This window comes from Plectropomus leopardus, chromosome 17 (assembly GCF_026936395.1).
Source record: "Plectropomus leopardus strain MGB_pleo_1.0 chromosome 17, ASM2693639v1, whole genome shotgun sequence".
In the NCBI taxonomy this organism is placed as follows: domain Eukaryota; kingdom Metazoa; phylum Chordata; class Actinopteri; order Perciformes; family Serranidae; genus Plectropomus; species Plectropomus leopardus.
The window spans coordinates 27,553,698-27,575,717 of record NC_142192.1 but is presented as its reverse complement, the minus strand read 5'-3'; the positions used below and the strand labels follow the sequence as shown (position 1 = coordinate 27,575,717).

General features: G+C 37.1%; 1 protein-coding gene across 1 annotated transcript in view; it reads right to left on the bottom strand.

Moving 5' to 3' along the window:
• The window catches only part of LOC121958293 (uncharacterized), a 34,037-nt gene that overhangs the window by 7,929 nt on the left and 4,088 nt on the right, over window positions 1-22,020 (bottom strand). Inside the window, exons 2-8 of the mRNA XM_042507181.2 lie at window positions 17,365-17,426; window positions 16,958-16,978; window positions 15,614-15,886; window positions 14,552-14,639; window positions 13,295-13,521; window positions 10,843-11,130; window positions 9,338-9,516 (exon numbers count right to left, since the gene is read on the bottom strand). Coding sequence (XP_042363115.1) covers window positions 9,338-9,516; window positions 10,843-11,130; window positions 13,295-13,521; window positions 14,552-14,639; window positions 15,614-15,886; window positions 16,958-16,978; window positions 17,365-17,410 — 1,122 coding nt within the window. The 5' untranslated portion in view covers window positions 17,411-17,426. The remainder of the gene's footprint in view (window positions 1-9,337; window positions 9,517-10,842; window positions 11,131-13,294; window positions 13,522-14,551; window positions 14,640-15,613; window positions 15,887-16,957; window positions 16,979-17,364; window positions 17,427-22,020) is intronic.

The following is a 22,020-nucleotide window of genomic DNA, read 5'->3' as shown; positions in this document are numbered from 1 at the left end:
ACACATGCAAATGCTCTCTTTCTCCTAGTATAAATAAGTCTATTTCTCCGGTCATGTGACTGTCCTATACAAATAGATATAAATATGCAATTTAACATTTTCAGGAGAGGGGCTTCTGATTATGAAACAGGCAACTTTTTACTTAAGCTTCATTTTTTGTTGTTTTAACTCCTTAATATACTGTTGGGTAGTTAAATGTAAAGCAGGATCATCATATTCTATAGGAGCGTCATATGTTTGCAGCATTGTTATCCTGTAAGATATCTCTACGATATCTTTCGATAATCACTTTTCAGTTGGTCGAGTGGGCGCACCATGTATAGTATCCTTGCCGCAGCTGCAGGTTAAAATTTTAGCAATTTGCTGCATGTCATCCCCTCTCTCCCCCTTTCAAGCTTAAGCTATCCTTTCAAATTAAAGGCAAAAAGCCCCCAAAATAATCTTTTTCTTTTTAAGGTCAACTTTTTATCATAGTGTCAGAAAAGCAGCCCTGTTTTCAGCTGTGATTATACAACTTATCCAAGGTTTTTCTTTAATAAGATTATTTACTAATGGTGAATATTTTTGCTTCAAAATAAAATGTGGTTATCAATGGATATATATTTTTTGTCAAAGTTAGATTTGACACAGCATATTGTGTGAAAATAATGTGCTGTTATAAATTAGCAGGGGTTGTCTGTGTGATGCAATGAATAAAAACTTTTTTTTCCAAAAACAGTTCCAAAATTGAGTGCACATGAGCTACACTGGTTTTGTGATTTTTTTCATTTTAAAAAATCCATCAAAACCACACAAAAAAGCTATTATAGGCTTGCTGACTACACTCTGCCTGTTAAAAGATAATATATTTTATGATGACTAAAAATGTTAAGAAGTATAAGTAAAAATACAGGACAAAAACAACTTATGAGTTAGCACCAAATCATCTTTTGGTCAGGGAGGTACATATCAGATGAGAAAGAACGAGGTTAAAGTGAGAGGAAAAGAGCAGCAGGAGATGTAAGAGCAAAGAGTAATACGCGCAAATTGAGAGATGGAGAGTGTTAGTACGATAAAAGTCTTAAAGTGAGACACAAGAGACTTAAAGTGAATGAAGGCGAGGCGGCGAGGAAATAAAGGTAAAATAGATAAGGAGTAAGACAGATAATACACAGAGAGAAGAGGCGCTGTAATGGAGAAGGTGGATGGAAAGTGAAATAGATGGAGGAAAGCAAGTAGGATGAAAGACAGAGAAGAGAGACATGGAGCGAGAGCGAGAGAGGCGGAGGGGAATGATTGATTTGAGATTCATGTCGGTCTCTTGGGTTAAGTCCCTAAAGGTGGCTGACATCCTCTCGCACATGTTCTCTATGTTCTCAGGAAATCCATAACATGTCAGAGTGACCGGCATCAAGGGCGAGTGCTGTCATCTCAACCTCCACCGTCCACACACACACACACACATTACAAGTTCCCGTAGGCACATGAAAATTTAAAGGCGCATTATTAGCATTTGCACACAGAGAGACTCATTGTTAAAAAACAGGAACAGACAAAGAAACACAAACACACACCCAAACAATACATGTGCACACACAGTGACTGAGAGGATAGAGGGAGTGTGACCTGCTGATTTTACATTTATTGTATACTGATCACTAGCACTTAGTAATAGCAGCTCCGTTGCTTTTTTCTTTTTAACTCTTTAAGAAGCACTTATTCTCATGAATAATCTTGTTTTTAATGTTATTTTTCATTTTAATATTGTATACAATCAAAATTACTTAACATCTTGGTATGAAATTATTATTTTTTTTATTTTTTATTATGTTTGTGAAGCAGTTTGTGACTGGTGTCTGCAAAAGGGGCTACATAACCAGACTTTGCTTGCTTGCTATTAAAAAAACTACCTGTCACTATTTTAGAAACGCAGGGTGATTAGATGCAGGATTAATAAGCTAAAAAGATCTGTAAGTCAGATCGCCTTCTCGCTCCTCCACACCTCCAACCTCTGTTTAAAATACGGTCACTTCTGGCCTAAAAAAAAACATGACGGCAAAAACATGTCAAACTCGAAGCTTTAAAACACCAACGGGTGACGTCATTATTTATCCAGTCTATGGCAAATAAACTGCGATCATATTGCTGATAACGCCTTCCTGACCAGCGGTGGCAAGATGGCACCATCACAGAAGTATAATCTCAAACCTCTGGTCCCACCAAAGTTAACAATGTTAGCTCTGTCAGCACTGTTGCTGTGGTTAGCACTGCTAGTCACCACCATGTCTGCTTCTAACATCAGATTTGAGAGCTGTGTGCAGGTAATCGCTGAGTACTGTTTGGTGCCTTTAACTTTAGAAAACTAATAACTTGAAGGCTGATGATGCTTCTACAATCTAATTATTGGTGCCTTTGGTGACTAGTGACATTTTGGAATAAATGCAAAAACAGCAGGTCACAGGGGAAGTGTCTCAATGTCATGTCACATGTTAATCTATTGCTTTGCATCACATGAAAACGACAACATGGACACATAACAATTAATGCACAGAAACACAGACAGCGACACACACACACACACACACACACACACACACACACACACACACAAATCACAGCAACACCAACACATTTTCTTGGGCATTGGGCGAGTAGATGATTACACAGTAATAGTTCTCCAAAATAATAAATCTACATCACTAAAGGTTTAATAAATCCTGCTCAAACAGGTTAATCACTACTGCCCTTAACACACACACCACACTGATATTGATCAGATATTCACCTTATAATTCATCCCACACAAAAAATAACACAAAAAAGAAACATGTGCGTGTGTGTGCGTCAACAAAGCTAGCTGCATCACGACATACTGTATGTTAAATACAGCAGTGAAGCTACATGTCGGCTCTTATCATGACCCGACTGTTTATGAGTAGCTGCAGGTTTTTTGTTTATCAGCGTAAAGAAAAAAGTAAGAAGGAGAAAAACAACAAAGGAAAGCGAGGAAGGCAAAGCAGAGGCATGAGTGGCACACATGACGTTTGTGTGACTTCCTCTAATATCAGCTGCTCAGCTGCAGTTACACCAATAACATGGAGATCTAAACCACATCAACGGGTCATTTATTAACTTCTAAAAAATCTTATTTTCTTAAAGCAAGCGAAAAGCCTTGGTCTCCTTTCTCTTGTGTCACAAACTCACCTGGAGCCAAGAACATTTTCACTTGTTCAAGAAATATGAGATTTTAAGAGTAAGCATTGGATTTAATTCCTTGTTAGAATGGACATATTCGCAGTGAGCACCTCGACCTGGGACAAAACTGTATCTAAAGTCCTCAAAGACAGATCGCAATCTTAACCAAGCTTGTACAAAATTAGGCAGTGACGTTGATGTTGAACCCACATTGAAGGTCCAGTGTGTAGGATTTAGGGGGATATATTGGCAAAAATGGAATATGATTAAATAAATTTGTTTTCTTTTGTGTATAATTACCTGAAAATTAACATTATTCTAATGTTACCTTATAATCAGCTGTTTATATTTACGTAAGGAGCGGGTCCTCATTTATGGAGATCGACCTGCTGCACCTCCATGTTTCTACAGTCGCCTAGAATGGACAAACACTGGCTCTAGACATTCACATTTTTGCATTTGTGTGTTTTCGTATTATCACATTGGCTACTGTAGTTAGCAGCCCCTCCGTAACAAGAGCATCAGAAAAACAAAGATTTTTTTGCTACTTTAAATAACTGTGTCCATTTTTTTCAGGTTCTGGCTAATGGCCCAGTTCCAACAGGCCAAACTGCTTACTTTGAAAGGTAAAATTGCTTTATTTTGTGTTTTTATAGGCTTTAAATGACCTGATCTGTTTGGTTTAGGGAATAAGGGAATAAGAGACTTCTGTGGGATATTTGGCCCAAGGGAAAACCTTGTGAAGGTCTGGATCAAGAAAAATTTGAGTACACATTTATAGGTAATAGGCAAGAAACACTGATTTGTATCATGAAACTGCCTATTAGTTGTTTATAAGGGCTAAAAATCAGCAGATTCATTTGTTCTGGACAGGAGGAGACCTCTGAGGATAACTGGGCTCCCATTAAAAACCTCTTTAATATCTGGATCTTAACTTATTAAAGAATAATGGTGAGAGCACATTTGCAGGTGCTGGGCTAGCAGCCTATCATGGACATGCCAAACAGCATATAAGAAACACTGATTTTTAACTACAAACTGCTTTATTTGGTGTTTTAACTGGCTTAAATCACCTGGTCTATTTGTTTTGGAGAGGACGAGACTTCTGCAGATAATTCGGCACCCAGCAAAAACCTGACAAACAATGAACTCTAAAGGAATCGACACTGAGAGAAGTTTCAGTTAGTTGCAATCTGCAGCCCTCACCACTAGATACCAGTAAACCCCCCTAAATTTTACACACTGTTTATTTAAGAAAGCACTTATTTTCTCAATTTTCTCCCTTCTTTTTATGAACACACTGGTAATTTTTCATTTTTTGGTACATTAACTTCAAAACAAATACACTACTGCCAATAATTTTCAAAGTATACCATATATTTTTCGTTTTATTTTTATAATTTGTTTTCTCGTTCTATACTGTTAATATGGATTTTGGAGCTATATGACCCTCTACCACACACAGAATTATATCAAATATTCTATGTAAAAAGGGTAATTTAAATATTGAAGTCTGTAAGGATAGAAAAAGAGACAGTTTGTCCCAAGTTGTGGTGCCTTATCCGCTTAGTATTATTAGCTGTTTGATCAACTTCTGCCTGTTTAAACAGGTTGATAGCAGTTTCTCCTCAGTGTCCAGGATTTATTTGGTGTGCTGGTGCTCCATTTTTGCAATGGATTTGAATGTAAAGTAGCACAACTTACAAAATACTGAACACACATTTCTGAAACTGTCATCAATCATCTTCTCACACAACAGCATGTTGATCAAGGAACTTTTTTGCCAAAAGAGCAAAGTACATTTCTCTATACACCAAAGGAAGAGCAGGAAAAAAAGAGGCCAGAACACAATTCTCTCACCAAGAAGAGGCTCCGTTTGAGGCTCCTTAAAGTAAGAGGGAGAAATGCAACGCACAGGCAACAGCGTTAGCTGGGCCGCCAATCAGAGACATCCAGCTGTGAGCATTACAGCCTAATTCCCACAGCTGTATTTTCACTCAACATGTGTGAAACTGAACCAAGATGCACATCATAAAAACATCAGAAACTTATCAAATATAACATTTCAAACATACACAAACATAACCCTGGATTAGGTGGATGAAAGTTAAATGGACAGTTTACCCCAAAATCCAAAAGTACGTATTATTATTTATTAATCTAGATTATTTTTGTTAATTGCCGAATGTTGGAGATATCAGCCTTCTCTTCAATATAATAACAAAATACAACCTACACCAAAAAATCTAGATTGATAAATAACACAAGTAAGAGGAAAAACATTTTTTGATTTTAGAGTGAACTGTCCCTTTAAAATAAAAAAAAACTTAAATATAGCCTGTTATGGTGATTTATTTTACAAATCCAGGTAGTTGTTGTGTTGGCGTTGCAATGTACTGAATGTAGTTACCCTCGTAATCTGAAGCAAATCCTGTGAAAAAGGAATATTATGTGTAACAGCAGAGAGTCAGCTGAACGCTCTGTGTCTACAATGTAACAGGTGTCCAAAAAAACATCACAAATACAGTTCAACACACATACAGTGACAGGAGAAAGAGAGAACAGAGACAAACATAAGTAACATTAATATGACATCACAAACACATATTTAGTTTTTTAAAACTGTAAAATAATATTATATTATATTTAAAGCACCCTCCTATTTTTTACTGTCTTACTTGTGGCTGCTGATCGGCTATGTTAAACTCAACTTAAAAGTCGCTGTCCCGACTGGTTCAAATAGCTCACTTTAAATTCCTCAAAGCTGAGCGCTGTGCATCCACATTTATGAGGAGATCATATGACCTGACAACATCAAATACTCTACAGATATTGGATTACAAACACTGAGTTTGTTAGCTATTCTGTTAATTTGCTTACTGTGTGATGGAGCACTAAAACAGCTTAATGTTTCTATGGTAACAAAAAAAATTGCAAGAGGAATGAAGTAGTTTTTTTTTCATATAATTATTATCAGCAGTAACAGCAGTAGTAATATTAGTATTATTAGAATAATTAGTATTATTTATATAAAAATGTTTTGTTAGTCTCCAAAATTTAAAATTTTTTTTTATTTTTTTGTTATTGACATATAATCTGGAACAATTAGTTTGTGTCACAATATTAAGCCCATGTAAAAGAAAAACTGGAATGTGTGTGTACAAGTATAACTGTTTAAAAACATATTTTGAATAGTCACACTCTGACAACTTCTCTTACATCATTAAATGGTTATTAATATATAACAAAGAGCAAACATCAGCACATTGACCAGATGATTATTATGGCATAAACATGAGCACTGGATCCCACTGCTCTTTGCGCTCCCACCTCCAGTGTAGACATGAAGTTTAAAGACAAAATTACAGAATCTGAGCATTTTTTTGTAATTGAAATGCATTCATTCAATAGAGTAAAGTGGCTGTGAATTATAGAGTTTCATTTGAAAAACTGAATGCCTTATACTTGCTATATTTTCAAATAAAGCTGGATTTTAGCTGATTATATGCACGTTTTGATGTGCAAATTGTAAAATGTGTTTAATTCTTTTTCTCAAGTAACTCTGAATTATAATGGAGCTTCACATTTTCCAAGTCAGTAACATGACATATGGTCTAAACTCTTTATCTGGCAGTCTCTGCAGTGCAATAAGTCTCTGGGCTGTTTACAATGAGTGAGTCATCTGTCTGCAGCCGTTTTTTAATTGAACCATAAATTAAATCAGTTTTAAAGATTGTTTACTGTGGAAGCTGGAGAGAGACAGAGGGGAGGAGGTTATCTGTCAACTACTTTAAAGGATCCAATAATTTAGTCAATCATTCATTTGGGAAAACAAGGCTCTGATTATCAGTTTAGTAAAAATAATTTGAGGATCATTTAGTTTGTCCCAAAATATTTAAGTCTGAAATAAAGCACCTATTTTTAATTACATAAAAATGATCTTTGGTGGGGAAAAAAGACAATATATGTTTAAATCTAATACTTAAGGTATTCAGTGTATTTATTAAAGCCCTGTGCAATTGATCTGAACATTTTTCTTACATAATTTAGTGTTTGTATTGAACCACTGTCACCCAGTGCACAGATCAATGTCTGAGCCCAAGGTTACAGGTGAGTCATCTGTTTTTAATGAGTTTTAAATTGGTCCATAAATTCAGTTGGTTAACAAATCCCCAACTGGGGACGCTGAGCACAGGGTTGTAGTTACCAAAGGGTTAACTGTCAACTTCTCTAAATCATCCAATCAGTCAGTTAATCAGCCAGTATTGAGCAGGTGAAGAGACGGAGAGCAAAGATTTTAAAATGCAGATTGAAAAACCTGTTTTTTTAATTTAGTTTTATTTTTGTTCAGAATAACTTCTGAGAGCCAATTAACTCTTAATTGGAGAGTATTATTAAAAATTGACATTAAAAGAATACGAAACATGGTAATAACGGCACCTCAAAGGGCATTTTTTGTAGTAAATCATAGAAAAACTCCAAAACTGATTAGTGGCTCAGAGTTGCAATAAATCCTGAACAATAGTGAATCGACTCTGTGTGATAACACAGAAAGCTCTATATTCTAGAAATATTCAGTGATTTGTATTGCAAAATTTAATGAGATGCATTTTCAGTCTTCAACTACTCATGAACTCCCTGTGCAAAGACTTACTGCAGTTTTCATGAACAAAAATATCTGGTGCCAAAATCTTGTGACTGTCTGCTATCACACCCCTCTGTGCCGGGCTGGAGACTGCAACTTGTGCTTGTACTTCATTAAAAATTAAAATGTCACAAGCGAGAATGTCTCGATGTGCGAAACATGCTTTGTGTAGCTCGAAGCTTCAAAATGCACAGTACTTGAGTAAATGTGCTTAGATACTTTCTACCTGCAGTGAGTGCCTGAGTTGTACTTAACCCTTAGGGACTGTTTTGCTCATTTTATGTGCTTTTCATGCTTCATTTTTTTTTAGATAATTTTGGCTGTTGTTCAAGCATATGGAAATTTTTGGCAAGATTGTGTGTTTTTGTTTAATCTTGGAATTTCCAGTTTGGCTCCCACAATAAGTCTGAAATACACCGTATAAACAAAATTGCTACATTCACACTGTTAAGTGCAAAAAATGTGCCATTGTTACACATTTAAACTGCAGTTTTTGAAAACATGCATTGTATTATTTCTGGGTGTCATTCTGGGCTTTTGTCGTGGAATTTGTCATTTTTACTATTGATGATGTAATTTTTACCATATTTGGCATATGGACGAAATACACACAATTTCCACTAGGTGCACTGTCACAGTCAGTATTCCTACAAATTATATATTCCAGGCTGTGATAATTTAAAAAAAAATCTACCTTACATGTAGTATGTTGAATATAATAATCACTTTTTTTGTTTTTTCAACTAAAAACATTGTGTCATCATGACAAAAACCTGGCATTTAAAGGGTTAAAAATCTGAAAATTAATGAATATTTAATATTTACAATTAGGACTCATGTTGGTATAAATATTAACTCAATGAAAGTAGAAAATAATATTAAGGTATAATATTTTTTAAAGCTTGATTTTGAAAAGCACATTTTGGGCTCAGAGCAACACGCGTGTGTGCAATATTAAAACTGGCCCTGAGGGTTAAATATCAAACATTTATTTCTTCTGTTCAGTTATATTTACTTTTTAGGTTTTTTAGGTATTTAGTTGCTGCTTCTATTTAATCAAATTTAAAAGTGACCGGAGCAGGAGGACTATCACTGACAATAGCACCTCATAATGGCAGACATGCTTGTTGTTTATGAACAACATACAAATGTGAGAAAACAGAACAGAGATCTGAGTAGCAGCACTAGAGATAACGTTTCTATGAGTTGTCCTCTGCCGCGCTGATGTCTGTAATTTGGCTGTAACCGTGTGTGTGTCGGGTCCAGCCCTGTAGGGGAGGAAGTGGACCGGCTGACCATCTTGACTCCCACAGCAGGAGCACAACCCTCCTCCACCGTTTAAGCCTTTCCCAGCCAACACACACACAAACACACCTCACTCTTTCCACATGCACAACAACTAATTACAGGCCCATCGTTCCTCCAGGGCCTTTTCTTATTCCTGTCGCAGTGACCCCAACAATATTCTTTCATCTCAGAGAAATAAAGAATGATTTTGCTGCACCGGGTGGATGTTACCTGTCTGAAAGCCTCGCCGTCTCTCTTGCCGGCCTGCTGAGCGAGGAGCGTGAGCTTCTTGTTCTTCTCGTTCCTCTTGTGCACTTTATAAATACAGGACAGCAGGCACACCAGCAGCATAAAGGCGATGACGCCCAGCAGGGAGAGGACGACGACAGTCAGGTTAGGCAGCCTGTAGGCTGAGAGCGAGACAAACAAGGACACAGATCAAAATTTTACACCTTAGTTGCGCATCCTGATCTCTTTTTCTCGTTCAATTTAAATCTTGTCCTAATTATTTCATACAGCAGTTTGTGTGTATAAGGGTAGCTTAACACTGACAACTTCAAATGTGGAACAGAACTATGGATAGTACTTTTGGGTTTTTCTACGATCAGGTATTTTAAATTTTTATTTATCAGTCTAGATTTTTTTTGGTGTGAGTTGCTGAATGTACGAGATATCTGCCATAGAAATGTCTGCCTTCTGTCCAGTATAATGAACTAGATGGCACTCGGCTGGTGGTGCTCAAAAAATATATATATATCTGAAAAACTCGACAACGTCTCCATCTAGAAATCATGACCAGGTTACTCAAAATAATCCACAGACTTTGTTGTGAGCAGTTTCATATAGGAACAATTTTCTCTCTACCGAAATACACCTGCCAACTGTATCACTGCGCAGGAGGAAGCGTGTTCATGATGACGGGAGCTGTAAACATCAATGGCGTCCTCCTCAGCTCAGCTGGCATTATTGAACTAAGATTCACGCTTCCTGCTGCGCTATGATACAGCTGGTGGGTGTAGTTCAGCTAGACTGATAAATAATACTACAAGTAAGAGGAAAATGTGTACTTTTTAACTTTTGGGGTGAACTGTGTTTTTAAGATTTAAATCTTTGTGTTTGTCTTTTTTTTAAACACAGCACAGAAACAGATCTATGTCACACTTCACAGAAGTATCAGAAGCTCCTCCTTCAGCGTGTTATCGGTATCATGACACAGTTTCATTATGTCCATTTGTGACTAAAGTTCAACTGCAATATTCACTTAAGTTGTTAAATAAGTTGTAAAAACCCTGGGTGTGTGGGGTGCAGAGTTAAAAGACCATATCTCTGGTTCTGTTGCATTGATTTCAATACTGTCTATCTTCCAACAATGCTATGAGTGCAAAGCTTGGTGGAGTGCTATTTTAAGAGTCTCTGATCTTTGTTCACTGACATTCATGATCTCATTTGCTTCAGAAGGGCTTTGAATGTAAATGAGCTTTGCTTGGCACAAACACAGGTTGTGCCTGCCTCTCTGTATACTTTTTACTTTATTATATGTTGTATTACAGTTGCATTCCTCTGATGTAAATGATAGAAACTCTTTGACTAAACACAGCTGATTAGATGCTATGTATTTTTGTGATAACATGATGTAGCCTGTGTAGCCTGGCAGCTGTGTAACTGTTTAATAATTTTCATATGCAGGTTAGCTTATTCAGAACTAAACTGATATTTCATATGTCTTCTTCTCTTACCTTCTACCTCTAAATAGACATGAGCCACAGGAAACCCAGCCAGGTCTGTCACTTTGAAGACGCCCGTGTCGGACAGGTGGACCTTCTTCATAAAGAGCTCTGAACCCTCCACGCTCAGCCTGCCCTCCAGCAGAGGGTCCAGCGGCGTCGCCAGAGCTCCCTGGGTCAGGATGGGACGGTCCTGATTGTCCGATTTGGGCCTGTAGACGATGTTAAGATTGGAGTAGTGCACGTAGAGTTTCATCTTCAGATTTCCATTGTTGGGGAGGTGGATGAAGTTCTGGTGCTCTGTGGAATATAAACAGATGTGCTGACTATAACCAGCCGAGCAATGTGCATGATAACACAGTTTAAGGAAGGTCAGATTTAAGATTTTTTAAGATTAACACCATTAATAAATATAAGACATTAATAACTTACTAGAGACAAATTTGCCTTAATGTTAACTTAACATGTAACGTTTTTAAAGTTAAAAATGTAGATGATCTATTTGATTTTTAAAAAAATCTTTTTAGAGTGGAACAAGAGGGGAAAAAATTAACATACTATGTTATTAAAGTATCTGTCTGGTTTGCTCTGACAAAAAGCTCATTTATTTGTTATTTAATTGAATCTGGCAATTGTGTACGAGTTTAGTTGGTTCCTCTATCCTGATCTGAATGATGAAATTTGGTAAATTATTTTTAAAAACAGATATCACCAATTTGAAATTTCACATTGCAAAGTCAAAAAAAATATGGTGATGATATCCTCCTCCCACTGTATCTGCATTTTTAAGACTTTTTAAAGATTGATTTAAGGTGTTTCAATACAAATTAAGTAGATAATGCATTAAATTAAGATAATTTGATGCATTTTAAGACTTTTTAAGGATCCACGGGAACCTTTGTTTTTATTTCACTGAAGCCTCTTTGAACTCTGATTTCCCACACTGTGGGCATATCATAAACAGCCCAAAAATAAAAAGCACATATAATTGCACCACCACCCTGCACATGGAATAATGAGGACAGGCCATGATGAACATTTTCACACCTTGCAGATAAATTATTAATTAAGTCTGTATGTGCAGTTTTTCAACATGTTGGTTGTTATGAACCTTGCATTTAGCTCAAACCACCACTGTGCCAAAGTCCAGCCCCAAAGAGCCACAAGCACGTCTATGGACACTCAAATCCAAAGTCTTTATTAGCATACAGAAGACTAAATATCTCGGTCATCAGTTGTAATATTGTGTACTCTGACCTTCATTAAAGAAAATGTGTTCTTGATATTTTTTATCTACATCCTATTCTTCAGCGGTGCAGCGGCCAAGTGTCCCTGAAGGCTGGTTACCTCGTTTTAAACACATTAAGTAAAGGCTTGTGACCTTTTCTGAGATTAAAGCATCAGGATTTTTTAAAGGTAATTCAATCATTAATTACATAATGTGGACAGTGACTCTAGGCCAAGAATGAAAAGAAATTGCAACGGGAGAAACACAAAAAGCCTGTCAAAGACCTGAGCGCTGTAACTCAATCAGTCACACTGCAATTAAAGCTGGAGTAGGCAATTTCATTTTGGCATCATTAGGCAAAAAATACTGTAATAACTTTGAGCATACTGTAATTCAAGTGGACTGAGAGAAAACTAGACTTCTGCACCTCCTCTTGACTCAGGTTTTAGAAAGTCAAGGTTGTGACAGGAGATTTTGGCCAATCACAGGTCATTTCTGAGAGAATGCGCTCCTACTGGCTGACACATGCACATGCGAATAAAAGATCAGTCAACAGAGTGGTGAAGTAATGAGTCCTAAAATGCAGAAGTCCTTTTCGCTCTTCTGGTTAAAGTCTATAGGTTTTTTTGAAAGGGTTTTCAGTAAAATGCCTTAAATAAAGTCTGTGGTTAACACAGGCTAAAGATATTTAGACATTTTGTTCTGCAATGTAAAATACATCTATGTACATAAGATGCAATAATACATAAACCCGATTTTTGAACTTTTAAGGTTTTATTCGTCTTAAAAAAGGCCACTTGTCCGCCTTTACAGCTCTACAGAGTTGCACTCGAACTTGTAGATTTATCTGTTTATAATATTTTTCGTTTGTGTTTTAAAGTGTTTTACAGTGTTTGCAGTTGTGACGTTTAAGTCGTGCCACCATGATATAGTTTGTGTATAGCCTAACAATAGCTTTTTGCTTCTGTTGATTCATTTACCCTTCAAAACACACAAAAGTGGTGTTCATCTGTGGAGATTATCACGCTGAACAAAACATGTAAATCTCTTAAACTCGTGTTGGTCACAGAGCTTATTCTTAGCGATTATCGAAAAAATCCCATTCAAAAATCCCATAAGGTTTTTGACGAAGGAACCAGTGCGATGCTAACTTCCTGGTTGGCGTACAAAAACACGTCTCCCTTCACTACTCTATTAAAGCTGAGAAGAAGCAGCAAAGCTCAAATCTCTCCTCACCTCTGACATTGAGACAGTTCCTCCTCTTGATTTTGCCCTCGCGGTCCAGCACTGTGAAGCTCCCCTCGTCTGTCATCCTGACCGAGTGCAGCGTCACCTTTTTCTCCGACACGCTGAGACGTCCCACGTATTCTTCTGCCACAACTGCTGTCTTGTTGTACAGCACCACGGGCGGAGCCTCTGTTGCATGATGTACCTCAGTCTGATTGGGCTGAACCGGGCTGGGTCTTAACATGGAAAAAAAGAGAATAAATGTTACCTAAACTAACACATGAACAATCGGGGAGGTCCAAACCCAATCTCCACCTTAAAGCCCAAATCATGAACCCTCACGGACTACATCTTACAGATATGGTCATTTCTGGCTCCAAAACCAAAGATGGCGACAGCAAAAGAGACTTGAAATTAACTGTCACCGTGGCTATATGTCCATGTCTTTTATGCTAGAAACAGAAATCTGCATTTGTATTTAGAATTTGTAGACAATTGTACATGATTTTGGTTTCAGACATGTTCTGGTTTTTGTTTGTAGTCTATTTGTAGTCTGAGTACTATTGACCAATTCTGCTTGAGCAGCAGGTAAACACTTCATGTGGAGAGCAGAAGAGGCTGAATTCACTGATTGAAATGTAGCCTTAGAACCCATCGGCTGCTGTCTGACAACAAATTTAGCTTTTTATAGTCAGATATTTACTAAAGAAAGTAGCCAAAATGACAGGCACACAGGAGAGGAATCTTGGTAAAAACACCCCCTAACTACATCAGCACCCCGTAAATATTAAGGTACTACACCAAAAGCCTTTGATGGAGAGCTGGCTTATGTGCTACGTGAAATGGTTACGGTTCCAAAGGAACTAAATCAATCAATGAATCATACAGTATTTATATAGCACCTTTCAAACAAATCTAATGCAATTCAAAGTGCTTTACAGTTTGAGTGAAAAACCAAAAGCAAAGGTAAAGGAACCATGCACAACCTTTCACAATGGAAATGCAAAAAAATGCATACAGAGCTAAATTAAACTGACCTGTTGGTGGAAATGCCCAATTGGCTGTTTCCCCAAGAGATTTATGATCATTTATCATCACGTGTGCATGAAGGGCTCAAAATGTCTGCAAGAGAGCGCTTTTGCACCATACGATTTGAGAGAGGGACAGCTCTAAACACTCGTGGATTTAGTTTTCAAATGCTGATTGAAAACACCGATAAACACACAGATAAAACTGACTTTTTCATTTGTGCTCTACCAAACATACCTGAACTCCAGGGTGATGGGGCCTTCCACATGGTTGAGATGGATGTTGTAACTTTCTCCGTACTTCACCACTTGCTCCAAAGCGCAGTCTGAATGACAAGACGAGAGGACATAAAAGTCAAAGCAGGATCTTGGCGACGGAGCCTGCAACTTTGTCATGACGTGGTTAAACTCAATGTGTAGAAATAATCTCTGTTATTGACCAGAGTATCAATTGTGAAATTAGTTTTATGGTTTGTTGTATGATTCCTTAACTCTTTCTTTACAAATTTGTATTATAGGCCAAAAAATAAGGCTCTGTGACCTTAAAGAACAAAAGATTTGGTCATTTTTTGTTGTTGTTTTTTTTTTTAGTTTAATTAAAACCTTTCTTTTAAATCAAACATAAGGGAAAAATGACCCAAATATCTAATTTTAACAGTCGGTCTGTGGTAGCGATACCACCTCTAGTCCTTGACTGTGTGTGTAGAGCATTAGATAAAGAGAAAATTAAAAGGAAAAAAAAACATTTAGGGTGCAGTACAAAAGAAAAAGATAAAGAAGATATTCATTGACTTCAGTCATTGACTCTTTTACATGTTTGTAATAAAAACAAAAACAAGGTAATTTCTTTTGGGGGGGGGGCAGGAGAGGCCCTGAAGCCCCGAATGTGCAAGATCCGGCACTGTTTATTTTACTTTTTTTTTTGGTAAAACAAAACAAACCCATTTTATGATTATATAACACATAATATAATCTTTGTGGTTCTACTCGTGTCCTAGATGTACATGTTTAATACAGCATGTTTGCAAATGACTCAGTTGCTTTTTAGCTAAGTAGCTTGCTGACTAGCATATTGTATTTTGCTGTGGAAAATACAACAAAATTAAGGACCACTATTCATCTGATGCATCATAAAAAAAATTATGATAAAATAAATTTTCTACAGCTGTATTGTGGGACTGCACAGACTCTGCATACATTTATTTTCTGTATTTCTCTAGAAAATCTCATTATTCACTGTCAAAACTGTGACTTCAGACAGACAACCTCAACGCTCTCCCCTCCTCGGGAGGCAGCTTACCCCTGACGATGAGGATGAGGTGCTCGACAATGTTGGGGTTGTTTTTGTTCCTGGTGATGTAGACCCCCTCGTCCTCCTCCTGCACGTCCTCCAGCACCAGGTGGCCCAGAGAGTTGAAACCGCCCCGCGGATTCACCACCTTGCCTTCTCGCAGCAGAACCACCTCAGCGGACTGATTGGTCCGCGGTTTAAACACAACCTCACCGAGGTTCCCAGGCGGGACATCGATGTAAATGTCCTCCCCAAAGAAGGCCTTCCTGTGTTCCTCTTTCACTGGTTGAAACAATCAAGATGTTTTATTAGATAAAAAAGACAGCGTGCTGTTTCTTATACACTTTCTCTGTATCATCTGTTAATTCTCTAAAAACATCCCTAATCCTTTAACACCCTGCTCAACTGGGAGAGCATATTTTGAGTCACTATATCTATATATACATATTAAATTTCTCTACCCTTAGTTTTAGTTATGTTATACTAAAAAAATCGTCTAGATGTTGCCATGTCTTTAAATAGTCTGCCTTTTCAGCTCGTCTCTGACAGGAAATGAGACTCCAGATATGAGGGCTCTGTGTGGTACGATTTTTTAAATTTTATTTTGTTTCACATTTTTACTTCTATTTTACATAACTTTATTTAAAAAAATAAAAATCTTATAAGGGTCTACATTTTTTTTAGAACATACTCTACAAAATGATCGATTTGGCCTTTCGTGGCAAAGGTAGTGAAGCTAAGCTAATGTCATTAAAATAGATTATTTGCTAAAAAGAAATTAAAAAAAAAAAACCCTTCTGATTACTCATTGTTTTTTAATGATAAATTTAATTTTTGCTATTATATATATGCTGAAATAATTTTACAAGTATGATGTTTTACTGTCTAAATCCATGCTTTACCAAACAGCTGAAATGATCTTTTATGGTAAAGATAGTGATGCTTAGATAATAAATGTACATTTTTTATTTAATAATAAAGGCTGACTATTCACTATGGTTAATATGATATATTTAATGTTACTCCATCATATATTTTATGAAAATTACTATAACTGGATGTTTTCAAATTACTATAATGTTAATATCTAGAATTCATAAGTGGTCCCAAATCCATGGTCACAAATTGATGCATATGACAAGCTTAATAATTTTAAAAATAATTCTGATTTTTTTCTGTTTTACCATTACCATAAAGGAACATTGCTTGGTAGAGGCCTATATTTATAAAACTATAGGGTCTGTTAAAAAAAACGTTTCTTGTTATTAAAGCCCCAATGAAATAAAAAATGCAAATGATTTTTTATCTATTGCTTTATTTCTTTGTGAAATCCAAACAAGCATGAAATTTTACCTTTCAAAGATGCTGACACAACTGAAAGAGAAAAGAGAGAAAAGAGTTTATTTTAAAACGCATCTGTTTTTAGTTGTCTGCTGATTGTGCAATGATCTCTAAATAAGTCCTTTGTTGTTATTGCAAAACCACTTCCCCAAAAAAAGCGTTTGAAATGTAGATGCCTCACTTAAAGGCAGATAAAAATAGACCAAATGTAAATACAAATCTGACTTTCCCATAAGAAAAAGGAAAGCAAATCAGTGGAAATTAAATAGATCACAAAATAACTTAAACATCCCTCCTTTTGTGTGGTTCTCGTAGAATCTAATCACTGAGTTGAGACAAATTCGGCTTTGCAGGAAGTCTGCTTCAGCCATTCATTTAAGCAAACCTGCTCCCAAGTGACTGATTAAGTTCGTGCTTACCAGTGCAGAACAGGGCGCTAAGCACCGCAGCGCTGATTACTTTCATCCTTAAGGGTCTGTCTCTGAGAAAGAAACCAACACAACAACAAAAAAATGAGCTTTTTATAGCAGGTTTATGGCTCCAAAGGATCAAATCACATTCTCTAAGGGAGATATCAGCCACAATTACATCAGGACAGGAATTTTATTTGACATGAGAATATGTTACAAGGTAAAGATGTGCTAATTTGGGTTCAGCGTTAAATTGAAAAACACCTCTGCAAAGTAGGAGCATGCCAACTTCAATCTGTGTCCTCACTTTCCCTCCCCCTCCCGCTCTGCACCACGCTGCTACACTAAACAGCATTTCACAAATTAGCTCTTCAAATACCTGAGGGAGAGCGCTGCCAACACTCCCTGACAAGAAAATCCATAGTGCTGCTGCTGTAAAGTAAAATATATTATTGAGCCAACTTCTATAGATAAGGTGTCGTCATAGCAGAGACAGATAGAGACGGTTTGTTTGACTCAAAGACATGGCGCTGTGTGGTGAGCTGTGCATCTCCTGCGGTGTGACGAGTCAATCAGCTCTCCACTCACAACACACGACCACAAACCAGAGAGACATGAAGACGGACGAAGAGCAATAAAGACACGAAGAAAAGAGATCAGTAAAGGAAGAGAGGATGTACGATTGAGTACAAGAGAGATGCATTCAAGAGTACACGGTCATCCCCGAGGGACGGGGAGATGGACAGCAGCCAGCTGGCATGTGACGGCTCTGACCTTTCACGACAACGGGACTGGATTAGACTAAGCAGTAGTGGCACACAGTTATTCAGTGGGATAATTAGATGGTTATATAGTGGGAGAGACCAAAAGACACAGTGAGAAAGAGAAGATGGAAAACAACATTACAACAAGCAATCTGACCTCTGCCAAGTCGGGTCAAGTTGTTCTGATGGAGTGTAAAATTACAGAACAGAAACCGAGGACTGCGACAACAAAACAGAAAAAATGACTATTTGTGCTTTTCTCTGCCACAAAAAAAAGTAGAACAATAGATTAGATTGCAAAAAAAAGTTGCAATCTAAAGTTGTCACGTGCATCTTAAAATAATAATAACATAATCAATCTTTCATGCAAACAAACTGTAACACAAAGTGCTTTATGCAATAAAACCAAAAACGACAGTCCTAAACCTCTTTTTCATTACCACTTTAGGCCACACAGAGTCAAACCATGCCTTACTGATTTCTTTTTTCATTATCAGTTTTGACGCGCTGTGCCAGAGATGGACATTTTCTGAAGTTAGGGCCAAAAGCGCAACCGACCACCTTCAAGCCAGTATGCAATGATGTCAGATGAGAATTGCCACATTTCGAAGTCGACTTTTAGCGGCAATTCAGCAGCATGTTTCAACAGCTTCTGCTGCTAATGCCAGGAACAGCAGATATGTCATCTATTTAAACTGCATCAGAAGAAGAGACGCGGCATAAAAATGTCATCCATTCACAACCACACAGCATCAGACAGGACACACCTTCAACCAGGCAGCCCAGTTTCCATGGAAAAGAAAAACCCTGCAAGGCTGGCCTGATGAGGTTGAGCCAAACCGAATAAAACAAAATCAGGTCACTGTTATGGAAAACAGGTACTTCTGACTGTGTTTGGCTACTTCTTGTTCAGTGCTGGTATTTATGTGACAGCACATGAACTCAACTCATATTTCAGGTTGTAAATATTCATGCATTTGGAGAACATCCAACAAAATTTGTCGTCACTTAACATTACTGGAGGCTCAGCGCTCAGAACATCGTGGTCTTTCCAGCAAAGAGCAGCAACATTAGTGAACGTAACTTCAGCGTTACTCAAAGACGCCATCCACAGTGGATACTATCACCGATAACTCCAAATAAACAACAATGGTTGGATTTTGTAAATATAGTTCAGTTAACAGCAGTTTAACTTCAAGAAGTTTTTGTCGAGATGAAGATTTGACATAAGCTAACACTAAAACTCAAAATTCATATGTGTTCACAGTATGCAGGCAAGCTGTAACTATGGTAACAACAATAACATGACAGGGACAAATTTAGTGCTTCACCGGCCTGCTTTCACTGTTGTCTGGCTGGGGTTGGGATTCAGACATAAAAACCAGAATGCGTGTCGGGATCAGACAGAAGCACGCGGCCCGAGCTGAAATCTAGAGTGAATTTAGCTTTTCAAGTTTCCACTGACACTTTTTTATAAAAAAACCAGCAGAGGAATACGTCCTGGCAGTCATGTGTTGGTTAGATTAGGACAAAACACGAGGGGTGACCAACTCACACATAAATACAAGGATAAAGATACCTACTTGATTTGGCTAAAACGTCATATTGGTTTCAGCATTAAAGCATTTTTGTGGAACGAGGAATGTAGATATTGACCCGCATCCCAGGCCTATCACGATAACTACTTGATGTTGTCCAAGAATTAATTGCAATTAACAATATTATTATCCTTTTTTAGATGTTTTTGCCACTGACATTATGATTATATAATAGCCTAATGTACCCTTGTACTTGCACCAAACTTTTAATTCAATCAGAAATGAAAAACATGTCTCAGCATTGTTATTTTCTGTTCATTTGGCTTTAAGCACTGTGAAAAAAACACTTTGGTGCTGCACCTAAATCTTATAATGGAAGAACACTTTGCTGTGTATTCTGGCATCATGCTGGACGACAAATTTGGTGACATTCTTTCGTATATTGTACGATAAATGCACATGACCTCAATCATTTTTGCGGTAAGTTGATAACATAGTTATCAGTGGAAGTTAGAAATTTTAATGCCTGAATATGGAGAACGACTGAGTATGATGACCAGTGAATGCTTTCAGCATGCATGAGGGCATGTGATATTATGTTGTTGTAGACTGACTGAAAATATCCGACAGTGACAATTAGACTGACGCTTGGATGGCAAATAACAAACGAGATACCGATCCCTTTTTATATATATGCAAAAGCCTGTTTGATTACATGTTTTCAATAAAATGACATCACTGTCATCTTAACATATGATGTTATTACAGATTTAAACCTGCAAAAAGTTATGAAATGTCAGGACTTCTGCAGCAAATTGTGTTAGTTACTTTCCTGTTTGTATCTTCTGCAGCATTATGAAACAGAGAGAATCGCTGCATCTTTAAACGGAACGAGAGAACAATAAAAAGCCATTGAATTTCTGCCAGCTTCTGCAGATGAGGGATTAGAGTGCTATTTAAAGGGAGAAAAAGAATAAAGCCCATCCACTCTCACTGAACACATCAACACATGCAAAGTCACTTCCAAATGACGGCATAGCATTAAAATGGGCCAAAAAAACTGCAAGAGAGGTTTTTAGTCCCTCGGCAGAACACAGTAATCATAGCGTATTTTCTAATCGGTACCCTGTGAAGCAGGTTTTGAATCATCTTCCGCAGAGCCATTAGCTTATTGCAGTGCTCGTGTCGAGGTGCTATACAAACACATAAATCCTCAGTTTGATTCATTCATGGAGAGAACTGTACATCTGACAAGAAAATTACACGCTGTTGCTGGTTGTGTAAAGGTCATATTGCAGGCCATTGACAAGACGCACAAATACACATTCAGAAAGTGACACATTAAAAATATGCTGGTGGTGGAAGGGGTTATGCATTTAAAGGAACATTGTGTAGGACTGATGCTGCATTCATGTGCTCCTCGGAAATATTGTGTGTACGAGTTACGAGCACATGAACAAATAAGATAATTTCGATGATACCAGGGTTGTTTTGATGTATGTGTGACATTTTAGGGCAGCAGAAATGGTGGAAAACATGGAAACGGTGTCAATAACTGACAGATTAAAAAAATCCGATATTTCGTTATTTTGTTTCTCGTAGCTATCATTTAATTTTGGAACTTGCACATTTTAGTACACGCATCTATTAGCTGTTGCAAGTAAGCACACTTTTAACTATAAAACATGCCAGGTGAGTAACACTGATAACGTTATTTTATAACACGAGGTGCTAACTTGATGTCTTAAATACATGAACATGGCGGGCAAAAGTCAATGTTTGGTCAACGATAAACTTTTTTTTATTAATTCACATATTCAACATTAATTGTTGCTCACATGTTAAGTATAATACAGTATTAAAATAACTGCTGTCCATGTAGAGTGACCTAGATTAAATATAAAAATATACAAAAATGTATCAATATTAACATAATAAAAATAATATAATAAAAATGGATCAATAGACAGAGTATTTAGTAGTATCCCTTTACCTCTAAAATAAGAAAAGCAAAAATAAGAAAACTTTGCTGAATCCCAATAATCAATGGGTATGAACAAAATTAGAACAAACCCTTGATACGAGCAAAAATAAGAGAACATTTGTCTGTGTATTGTGTCCTGCATGAGGCCCAATTATTCTTATTTCTTCTACAGAAAACATACTTTTTATACCATATTCACTTGTGCTAAAATATCCCTCTAAATCTGCACACTGGACCATGACCAAACTTGGTTGAATTTAATCAAAAACAGATGGATGGTGATGTGTTTTTTGGTGTTTTTGCATGTCTAAACATTACCACAGTCAGCCTCAGAGGGGGGTGCTGTAATTAAAGGTGAAAATGTTGAATCACGCTGTTT